We start from the raw sequence: 11,861 nt of genomic DNA on the forward strand, positions 1-11,861 counted from the left end.
CAACACCAAATTATACTCTTTTTTAAGAGACCTTCAGACTTGGCTAAAATGGTCAAAATCTGTTTTGTAGTGTTCAGCTGTTGTGCAGGATATCACGAAGCCTTGTTCCGATAAAAAAAACTAGAGCTTAGTTATTATATAATTTTAACTTGAAACGGGTCACGGGAGACCCGAACACAACATACTTAAATTTGAAAAATGAAGAGGGTACTGTAACATGTTTTTAACTTCATCATTGAAAATTAACAATAGGTAGTTTCTAACAAAGTATAATGTCAAACACTCAAATGTATGTTAAATAATGGTATAAGCAGAAATAAGTATTTTAAAGTGTTGAAACCTGTATAAAATCATTTTAAATGTGAACACAATATATCAAAGCTTTGTCCATACCATAAGGATTTACAGCTATTGTGAACTAATAAAAACGGCATGATGCATACGCTTTAATAAACATGTATGAAGTGTTTATGAACCAGTTATAAATTCTAAACGGGGAGCGTTTGAAAGTGTTACTCGTGTAGTAATCTAGTCTGAATGTTTACTACTTCCAAAAGCGTTGAATCCATCTAACTTCCCCCTCGACTATTTTTAGATATCAACGACTGCACCAGCAACCCCTGTGGGAACGGAGGGACCTGCATCGATGGAGTGAAGTCGTTTCAGTGCGTCTGTCCCGATGGCTGGGAGGGTCGACTCTGTGACCTCAGTGAGTTCATCGGCTGCAACATAACTCACTGCAGCTCCCTTCGACCGCGCAGCCTTTAGATAGTTTACAGAAGAGCTTCTGTGTATTCCTCTAAATGGAAGACACGTTTGGTAAAGGTCCCGTCATCACCAGCTAAAGACATGTCCTTTTAGATTAGCTTTTTATTAGCAACCCGCCACTTTAAATGTTCTTTTAGTCTTTATTATTTACCCACCTTTTATATATATTTTTTCTTAAAGGATGTTATCTTATTTTATTAATCTAACATGCTTCAATAGCAGTATTTATTTTTACGTTGGTCTTTTTTATTTCTTAATCGTTTAACCTTTATTAAAATAATGGTATTTTTATTACTATTATCTTTGTATTTCTGTTGTACCTATATGTTAAGTTTTTTTATGGGGTTTTATATTGCTGCATCGATTCAGTTATTTATTTTATTTGTATTATCATACATTTGACCTCCTTGTGTCTATTAACCTGATAACGTGTTATATTTTGCTGCATGTTCGTTAAAGTTCTTAACAAATAATCTGAGGGGAATTTCTTGTTCATTTTTAACTTGCACTTTGAGCTGCATGTGTTGTATGAAAAGCTATATAAATAAAGCTTTTTTTATTATCATGTATTCCTTCCTCCAGATGTCAACGAGTGCAGACACAACCCGTGTAAGAACGGCGGGCGCTGCGTGGATCTGGTGAACGACTTCTACTGCGAGTGTGCCGACAACTGGAAGGGCAAGACCTGCCATTCCCGTGAGTTATGTCGAGTCTGTGTTAATGTGTGTGTTTATGTTCTGCAGGCTTTTGAGGCACAGACGCCACCATGCTTACACGTCTTTGTATGTTAGGAGTACATTTGATCTCAAGAACAGAGGTGGACGGAGCACTCAGATCTTTGTTGAACTGAAAGTATTATTACCGCAGCGAAGTAAAAGTCCTGCATTAAATGTTTTACTTGAGCAAAAGTCCTTAGTACTGCGCGACGGCCCTTTTCAGAATAATATAGATTAGACTTTTTGATGCATTAAAATGTTGTTAATGGAGGAGATAAATATTTCTACTATATATACCGTCGGGTTTTATTATTTGTTATTCTATTCTTTTATCACTAATCTGAATATTACATTACATGTCACTTGTTAGACGCTTTTATCCAAAGCGACTTACATACTCAATACTGTGGGCACAGGAGCAATGTGGGGTGAAGTGTCTTGCCCAGGGACTCAACGACATGCTGACTGCAGTGGGGTTTGAACCTGTGACCCCCTGATCCTACGCACAACCCACTGCACCACAGGCCCCCATATATATATGAATCGTGAAATTGAGTAAAGTTACACATACATGTAGTAGACTTTCTGAATTTATTTTCTTCTGAATTGTAGTGGAGTAGCATGGAATTTGTAATGTTCAGCTTAACTACTAGCTCTTCAAAGTTGTACTTAAGGCCAGTACTTTACTAAATGTATCTCAACACAAGCATAAGAAGTGTCTTTTCTTACTGATGTTATGAATAGTTCTACAAAGTGTCTGACCTCTGTGTTCCTGACCAGGTGAGAGCCAGTGTGACGCGACCACCTGCAGTAACGGAGGAACCTGCTACGACCACGTAGACGCTTTCCGCTGCGCCTGCCCTCCTGGATGGGGAGGAAACACCTGCAACACGGGTGAGGCCTGAGGACTGCTTCGATTACATAACCTATTGAAATCAGATATTAATAGATTGCTTAAACTACTAGTACAGATAGTATATTCGAGGACACAACACAGTAACAGTTTAGCTTGTTATTTCGTTATTGAGTGCTGTACCATATATAGAACGAGTTGATGTCAAGCACTCAATGTAAAGCCCCTTCCACACATGCACCACGACATACAGCTCCTCCAGGTAATGTCTATACCGTCTATCAGCTGCTCCTTACAAGCCTACTTTTAATGACAGGATTGTTTCTTTGCAATATTATGGATTCAGACCGATTTGAAATGCCTTAATTTGAGTTTAAGTGCAAGCATCCCGTTGATACTATTTCTGTATTTTGGATATGTGATCCTTGACTAATGCCTCCTCTCTTCCCACAGCCAAGAACAGCACATGCGCCTCCAGTCCTTGCTCCAACAGTGGGACCTGTGTGGGAGGAGGAGACACTTTCACCTGCATCTGCAAAGAGGGCTGGGAAGGCCCCACCTGCGGCCAGAGTGAGTTTCTCTATGTGGACTTGCAGGACACTGACATTAAAGTCGTCATACTTACAGCTATAAATGTACTTGTGATGCCTTTTTAAGCCCTAAATGCCCAGTTATTTAACATGCTAAATATAATTATCTAAGACTGCAAATAGAAACGCAGTAAAAATGCTTGATAGCAGATGTTTTATCTTCCATAATATCCAAAAATGTTATAAAGACACTGGAACAATTACACACATATGGTGCTGTAACAACTTATCTCTAAGTGTCTCTTTGTGGTTCTCTTCAACAGATATAAACGACTGCAACCCTCATCCATGGTGAGTACAGTCTCCTACATCATGAACCCCCACCACCCCACACACCCCTTGCTCTCCCTCATCTCCACACTTCACACAGAGCTCGCAGGCTGGAGGGGTGAAGGGCCGCTAACAGCAGTGGAAGTTGTCTTTAAATCAAGCCTCAAAGGGGCATCTCTCAGAGGAGGGGGGTCTTCGATATTCAATGGGACAGAGAAAGGTGGCGAGAGGTTTTTTTTTTTAGGGAGGAGGACAACAGTCCCACCTACCCCATGGTGAATGCAGGTGGGGGGGTGGAGTGGCGGGGGGGTGTTGGGGGGAGGGCGTACGTGTCCATTCTTCCCGTTCGACCTGGGGGGGGAGTCGGGCTTTGAGGAGGAATGGAAGGAGAAGCATGATGAGAGGAGGGGAGGGGAGTCGCTGGACACGCCAATTAGCATCTGAAAGGTGGAGGCTTGTATTGATGAGTTGAATTGAGCCTTGTGACCCCCCCATCTCCACCATCACACACACACACAGAAAATATGTGCTTTGTTGCAGCTGGAAAGGATGTGGCTCCTGTACTCAAAGACTCAAAGGCTTTTTTCTTCACGTGCACAGTGGCTAAAGTGTAGATATGACAATGAAAGTCTTAAGTCCCAGGCTCCTCCCACAATGCATCATCATAGATAAGTCATGAATCAATAAAACGTAAAAATAGTGTTGGAAGAAACAGAGTGGAATAGACTAGAATAAAATAGTGCAAGTAATGCAGATGAAGTCAACTATATACATGTCAGAAAATAAATAAATATAATAAGCTAAATAATGCAGAGGATGTTGTAAGTGACAGAACAGAATGCACATTTAAATATTGAACAGTGAAATAAAATACTGTTTTTCATTTCTTTCCTCTCTTCAGTTACAATGGCGGTATCTGTGTGGACGGAGTCAACTGGTTTCGGTGTGAGTGCGCCCCTGGGTTCGCCGGACCAGACTGCAGAATCAGTGAGTAAAGAAGACATGGTTACTTCATGTTGAAAAAATATCACTCGTCACCGGCTTGATCTTCACTGTCAGGATCCATGTGTCTGTGATCTTCTCCAGAATGGAAGTAGTCCTCACACACAGAGCATCAACTAGTTCCTGAGCAGTGTCCTTCACATGCTGATATCCAAGAGAGGGAGTCACACAGTCACAAGATGGAGGAATAGAAAGCAGTCTTCAATGTTTACTTCAGATTAGCTCCACGTCAGAAATGAGCATGCTTGTCATATGTCTCTCTCCATAGAGGCTGAATCATCATGTTAATCATATAGCTATCCAACCCGGTCTCACAGTCTGCGTACAAATGGCACGACTTTGCAAAGGCGTGCAATAGATACGCAGAAGTCCGATTTTGCGTGCATACGATACGCTGATATTGCACCTCAAACATTAAAACCAAGAGCTCTGTGGCTTCAGGCTTGATCGCCGTTCCAATGACGGTTTTAAAGTTTGCGGTGCAATAAACGACACGGCAGCTTATTGGGTTAGGGTTAAATAAATGGCAAAGATATGTAGAAAATAAACACATTCAAGATACGTTCATAACAAACGTAACGTGGGAGTATCATATGCACGCAAAATCGGATGTATCTATGGCACGCCTTTGCAAAGTCGTGCCATTTGTACGCAGACTGAGCTATCGTATGCCTCAAACAGCCCTGATGCTCTTCTAGGTAATCAGACTTCCTGTTGCGTACACAGCTACGTAGGGCCCGTGTTATCATGCGCACCTCTGATATTGGAAGAGAACATTCAGTATTTTCCCAACACTTCACATGCCTTTGAATCAGAATCAGAATTCCTTTATTTGTGCTGCAACGGGCAAACAGCAGACGTATAGTGCACAAGACCCGAACAGCCATCGTATGATTAGGAGGATGGATAGGTGGAGAGAGGAAAGGAAAAGGGGGCACCAGCAGGAGATGGACACATTGACACCTAAATGCAAGACCAGGACGCCGCCCTCTCCCTTTTTCTCGGTCCTTTAACGCCTCAGGGGTCAGAGGCCGTCCCTCCTCCATACTCACACAGTCACACAAACACACGGAAGACAAATTACCCAGTGACCCTGAAATTCTTCTTCTCTGCTCCTTTGTTTTCGGCCGGATAGCGTTCACCTTTTCTGTCAGGCTTGAATTTGAGAATCCTCGTCCCGACTGTGTTCATGTGGAATCTGGGTGACAATGGCAGCGGTTCCCAGTGATTTCTATGGGAAGGGACAATTGATACGTGTCGTTCAAAGAGCTTCTTATATGGCAGATGTGTTCATAGTCCAACATACACAATGTCGGTCTCAGACGAACTACTGTATGTTCTAAATGTTTGGCTTTGTGACTTAATTTGCACAAACTGAAACGTCATGGTCTTGACCTGTTTTGAGTGTTCATGACATGATTCACATAATTGCTAGAAAGAGGCTTAAACATGCATGCAGAATTGTAGTTTATTCGGTTAAAATGCAAAGTTATGCAACAAAATCAGTAAATTTCCTTTAAAAAAACAGTGTATTGTGGATTTGCTGGCACATCAATTTGCCCCGTTTACTATTAGTAAGTTATTTTGACTTCTTTAAGGCCAGTGGCAAAATAGAAAATGGAGGAACATCCATTTTGAATCTCTTCCGTCAGAAAACAATGTCGATGTGGTGGCTTAAATATGTTTGCATACATTTTGTCAACCTATAATCCCTTTAGCTAACGAGCCAACTGTAACTTGACAATTTTGTATGACCCAGTAATATAGAAAGAGGCCCCATAAATGACTAATGCTAGCATGTTAGCGGTTTTCTAGTTAGCTACAGCAGATGATTTACAAGCCCGATAAGAAAATTCCTACGTTGTCAAGTTCATAGACATGCGAAGACTAGGGTTGCCAGAAACTGACCATGATCAAAATCGATTATTCGGCAGACCTGGCGAATAATAATCGATTAGGAAGGAGGAACTCTTTTTACCTGCCGCTTTGTTCATCTTTAGTCGCACGTGTGAGGTAGAGGGGGGGTGGGGGCGGGGGCGGTGTGGAGCGTGCTGCAGCAGCAGTCTGCTCTGCGCAGGCTTCCTCCCAAGTTTACAGTAACAAACTGGTGGTGTGACCAATGGCCATTTACAATTATTAATACTATTACTATTATTAGCATATATTTATAATATATATTTTGGTTGAAACTAAGCCAGAAAAAATAATAATACATAAATAATAAAAAATATATATATAAATAAAATCGATTTAAAAAAATAATATTCGATTATGGAGACTAACGAATATTCGAATAATCGCTGGCATCCCTAGCGAAGACATGAGGCAAATTTAGCCATTCCTCTTTCTGGTTTGACCGAGCGTTTAAAATAAGTTAAAATGTTAGAATCCATTACCTTGTGTCCAACTTAAATGTAATGCTCCTCTTACCTTCACAGACATAAACGAGTGCCAGTCTTCGCCCTGTGCCTACGGTGCCTCCTGTGTGGACGAGATCAACGGTTTCCGCTGCATCTGTCCACTCGGTAGAGCAGGAGCCCGATGCCAAGAGTGTAAGCGTACATCTTCAATCTACTGTTATAATTCACTCCATCAAAAGATTTATAGAGTCAACATTTCTACCCATTGTTCCTAATTTGATCTTAATCTGTAATATATGCGCTTATTACTGCTACAGAAGTTGAACATGTCCCTGTCTGTCTGTAGTTATAGGTATTGGGAAGACTTGCCGCTATGCTGGGCTGCAGTTTCCACATGGCAGTCACTGGGAGGAGGACTGCAACAGCTGCCATTGCATCAATGGCAAAGTGGAATGTACAAAGGTAACCAGCCCTACTTAAATAACATCCCTACTAAGATACAGCGCCAGCAAATATCTGCTACATCTCAATTACAAACACAAACGACAGCAAGCAATCATGCTCCGAGGAAAAAAAGAGTTAAAAGGCGAAACAATAACTCTATAATATATAATAATTAGTTTAAAATGCAACTCACAATACATAATTTCTTTAAGTCAAAATAACAAATATTAAATGGTTTTGCTGATATTCATCGCCTTAAATTCTAGTTAATTGCGATGGACTTTTTTTCACTATTTTCTGAAAGATTCAAAGATAAACTAATCGATACATTTATTGAGAAAATGGCTTCAACAATAATACAGTCCACAGTGTAATATCTTTAAATTAGATCATGCCTAACATGTGTTGGCTGTCATTAAAACTCAACATGCAGAAAACCATTATAAGTGTGTGGTTACATGTATGTGAAGATGTAAATCAAATCAAATCAAGTTTATTTATAAAGCACATTTTAAAACAACTTTCGGTCGCGCCAAAGTGCTGTACTACATGAATAAAAAATATACGGAACATATTGCAATTTGTAGCATTTAAGTTAAAAACAACAAATATAAAGGCAGACACAGTTAAAATACAAAATGAAAAATGTCATGCTCTGCTCACTTTTAAAAGGCCAGAGAGAAAAAGTGTGTTTTTAGAGAGGATTTAAAAGTGTCTGGGCCGACCTCACAGGTAAGGGCAGAGTGTTCCAGAGCCTGGGACCAGCTGCTGCGAAGGCTCGGTGCCCTCTAGTTTTTAGCCTGGTTTTCGGCACTACCAGCAGCATTTGGTCGGCAGACCTTAGAGCTCTGGCTGGGGTGTATCGCTGGATTAAGTCAGCTATATAAGCCGGAGCCAGCCCGTTTAGGGCCTTAAAAACAAATAAAAGGAGTTTAAAATCTATTCGGAACCGAACTGGAAGCCAGTGAAGTGAATGTATTGCATTGTATGACACCAGGTGCTGTGTGGTCGTCGTCCCTGCCGGCTCCAGACTTCAGATTCAGACCAGAGACATCAGTCCTGCCCGGCTGGACGCCAGTGTCTGGAGCACAGCTACCTCACCTGCTTCTCCCCCCCTTGCCATCAGTGGGGGGTTTGCTCCATGGCAGGAGCCTCACCTCCAAAAGCAACCACCAAGTGCCAGCCAAACACCGGGCATTTGGATAACAGCTGTGGCCGCATAACACTCATTTTCAACAAAGACAAAGTACCAACAGTGAGTCATGTCTTCATGTAAAATATTTTCTTGTTGAAGCTACATTTTAAAGGAGCAGTGTCTTTTGTATTGTTCCTTAAAAGTATGTATGTGAACTTGCAGGGAACAACAGTGGAGAACATATGCCATGAGCTAAGGTATCTTCCTGATACCCGAGGTTTGGCAAAGGACCACTTCCTTCTCCTGCTGTGTGACCTCTCTCAGTCGAATCAGGACGCTGTAGAGGTGGCTATAGTAAGTAAATGATCCAAGTTCTTATGTTATGCCTTTCTTGGCATGACCCACTGTCCACTATACTCTTTGCTTTGTACAATTATATCAAAACAACCCAATTTTGATTGAGTGTTTGAGGTCCTCGGTTCTTAAATGTTCTCTGGTTTGGTTTTTCAGTCTTTCCATCCAGAGGATCTTCCAGACCACAGTCTTATCCGGGAGGCAGCCAGCGCTATAGTGGGCACGTTGTCCAAGCGGCACAACAGCACCGTAATGTTGGCTGTCATTGAGGTCAAAGTGGAAACACCAGTCATGCCCCCCTCAGTGGGTGAGTAATAATTAACAAAGGTGTCCCACAGGGGTTTGTTGTGGGTCCCATCAGTTTCTCATCAGTGTCTTATCACTACTTTCTACTGATTTCTATTCTATATACTCATCCCTTGTACATCCTCATGTCAACAGATTACCTGGTGCCTATTCTATGTGGGATCTTCTGCTTGCTCTGCCTCTTCTGCATCATCGTATCTGTTTGGTGGACGCGCAAACGGAGAAAAGAGCGTGAGAGGAACACAGCCTCCGATGATAACGTGAACAACCAATGGCAGCCGCTTCGGCTCGTTGTTGGACGTCAGCAGCAGCAGCAGGCGCTGAAGGAAAACAACAGGGACGCCGAGCAGGAGCGCAAAAAGCTCATGGGCCCCTCCTATCGGACATGTGACGAGGGGGAGGAGGAAGAGGAAGAGACGGAAGGCGAGCTTGAACTCGAAGACGAGTGTGGTGGAGCAGAGGCGGGGAAGCAGCCAGTTTATAAGTACTCTAAGACTGCATCGCAGTCCAGTGGGGAAGTGATCTGTACCATGCACAGCTCCAGCTCATCCCTCAAAGCGCCCCACCGGACCCCAGGCTACAACCCCAAAGACAACCGCTGGAAAAATGTCAGTGCCGTCTTGACTGGTCAAAAAGACCTCAAAGACCATTGTGTATTAGACATTTAAACAAAGGACTCGTGATGTGGAAGCGAGAGAAGCAGCAAGGCAGCGGCTATTCTTATTTTTGGACTTCTTTTTGAAAGAAAAAAGGCTTTGTGTTTTTTATAAGTCTTTTTGATTTGTTTTCATGTTTTTTTCACTGTCACCTGAAATTAGTTTTGCTTCAGGAACATCACAGTGAACATCCTAATTTGCTTCTGTTCATTTATTTTTCTTTGATTATGTACAGAAGGAGCTGAAATGTAACACTTTTTCAGGAGGCAAAAGAAGCTTCCTGCATTTTTTGTTTATGGAGTTATACCATTTATAAAACGATGAATCATCGGAAAGGAGAAAAAAAGAAACCTGTATAAAGACTTTTTTTTGTTTACAGATTATGATTTTGTTTAATTGTCAGCAGGCTCCTGTTCAGTGTCTGTGGTGGGGCAGATACACTTTAAAGGGACAGTAAAGCAACGTTTTTGAGGGAAACGGACTGTTGCAGCCACAGTAACAGAGAAACCCTCCTTTGCTCTGTTTCTTTCCGGCTTTGCCCGCCGATCCACCTGTGGCCGTCATGCGCCAGCCTTACCAAAACACTTGGCCTGGAGGGGAGAGGGGACAGAAACCCCAGTGCCTACTATGTGGCCTTCCATTTTTGTTCTGTCTCTCAGTTGTCTTGGCTGAAAGCTCTGTTTGAGGATCTTTTGCAGTATTTGAGTTGGTAGCAAGTGCCTTTTCAAGAGCCGCCGTGTTGAGGCTCCGAGTCGCGCTGCCCAGTTTGACCATTCGAGGTATTTGATCAAAACAGAAATGAATACTCTGTATATATGTGTAAATAAATACTAAAGGAGTCGCTGTGTATATTTGAAATAAGTAACTTAAAGACAAGTCACACATTTTTATTATTATTATTATTATTATTGTTATTACGATTAATATTATTTTTATTTTTTTTTACAACGTCATTCCTTTTATTTATGCCAGTCGAAATAGGCACGTTTTATAACACTTCATATCCAGAGTCCCACAGTTAAGAACCTTTACAGTGAGGTACCACCTATGAAGGACTTTCTGAAGGGTTTAGAAATGGTAAGCAATGAGGACCCCTTTTTTTTTTTGATAATAAAACCGGATTTTTCATGATGTATTTGGTAATCATTACTAGATTTGGTCGTTATCTTAAACCTCCGTTTTTTTTTTTTTATTGACCTTGGTCGACAGTTGGTCAGAAGAAATTACGGTTTTTGTAATTGTTTTGCACTTAACTTTCTCTATTGAAGGAAACCTTTATTAGGAACAGGAAGATGTATAAATGATTGTTCCGGTTCCTAATATTTCATAATTGCATTGCAAAATAGAATTTGAACCCTGTCATATTTGAACTGGTAGTCAAAAATGTATCAAAAAGGGCAAAAAAAAACTGAGGTCACTGCTTTTTATTGACAGAAAGTTAATTTAAACTTCTAAATTATTATTTTGATTCTATTATTACTTTTACTTTAGTAATTTCCCCCCCTTTTCTAATACAAGATGTATCACTGATTTTGGTTGTTAAATCATGATTTGGCATATAGAAAATTCAGAGAGTTTTAGGCAGGCAGTGTTGCAAAACTGCCAATATTTATAGCCTTAAAAAGTCCTCAAACTGTTTCTAAACCCGTCACAAACCCTTTTGTTTCAGGTGCCTTAATGTAATGCATTATTTGTGTATCAATGGTCATCTATTTATGTTTTGTTTTCAATATTAAGGAAAGTAACTCTTTAAAACGTTGTGTGGTGTATAGTGGCGTGTTTTATTCGCCTGAGTAAAGTGCTCTCCTTGTGTCGCTTTGCTATCACAGATTTCTGGAATAAAACACTTGATGGATGGAGGTTAAAAAAATTAAGCGGTCCACCATGACTCTTTGGCGTGTCATGCATGTGGATGTCAGTAGTTCAATTGTTGAATCATGCATTAGCTTCATGTTTGGTTACACGGCTTTAATGAAGGGAACAATATTTGCAGTTTTTGTTTTCTACCGTGCAGGTGTGGTTTTTTTTTAAGTTACCAAATCAGTTCAAAATGACCCGTTTTTCATATCTTGTCACTGTCTCAAAAAGGCATCGTATTTTCTGTAAATGGGACACAGCAAAATAAAGAATTAAAGATGCATCACTGCTGGTGTTAAAAACTGAATATGCATATTGTATACATTTTATTCTACAAGGGACATACGTTAATTTTATACAAAGGTTTCCATTCTTAGTGGATGTTTCATGGTTCTAAATAATCATCCCAGTTATTTATTAAAGCAGTTTTGACACATCTTGATCACGCTTGTTATATTTGGTTTCCACTTGCAGTATGCTGGCACTTTTGACCATATCGGATCACTTTCATCAGCGGTAGCTTAGTCCAACATTACTTGGTGGTAATGTT

General features: G+C 40.8%; 1 protein-coding gene across 3 annotated transcripts in view; it reads left to right on the forward strand.

The window, feature by feature from the left end:
- Positions 1-11,618, forward strand: part of jag2b (jagged canonical Notch ligand 2b) — a 56,521-nt gene extending 44,903 nt beyond the window's left edge. For all 3 annotated transcript variants that reach the window (XM_034075935.1, XM_034075936.1, XM_034075937.1), the window contains 12 exons: positions 596-709; positions 1,351-1,464; positions 2,265-2,378; positions 2,791-2,907; positions 3,191-3,218; positions 4,099-4,184; positions 6,638-6,751; positions 6,906-7,021; positions 8,001-8,258; positions 8,361-8,492; positions 8,649-8,799; positions 8,934-11,618. In XM_034075935.1, the coding sequence (XP_033931826.1) occupies positions 596-709; positions 1,351-1,464; positions 2,265-2,378; positions 2,791-2,907; positions 3,191-3,218; positions 4,099-4,184; positions 6,638-6,751; positions 6,906-7,021; positions 8,001-8,258; positions 8,361-8,492; positions 8,649-8,799; positions 8,934-9,466 (1,877 nt within the window). In that variant the 3' untranslated portion in view covers positions 9,467-11,618. The remainder of the gene's footprint in view (positions 1-595; positions 710-1,350; positions 1,465-2,264; positions 2,379-2,790; positions 2,908-3,190; positions 3,219-4,098; positions 4,185-6,637; positions 6,752-6,905; positions 7,022-8,000; positions 8,259-8,360; positions 8,493-8,648; positions 8,800-8,933) is intronic.
- Positions 11,619-11,861: the final 243 nt, after the last annotated feature.

The sequence above is a fragment of the Pseudochaenichthys georgianus genome, chromosome 24 (assembly GCF_902827115.2).
Source record: "Pseudochaenichthys georgianus chromosome 24, fPseGeo1.2, whole genome shotgun sequence".
Classification (NCBI taxonomy): domain Eukaryota; kingdom Metazoa; phylum Chordata; class Actinopteri; order Perciformes; family Channichthyidae; genus Pseudochaenichthys; species Pseudochaenichthys georgianus.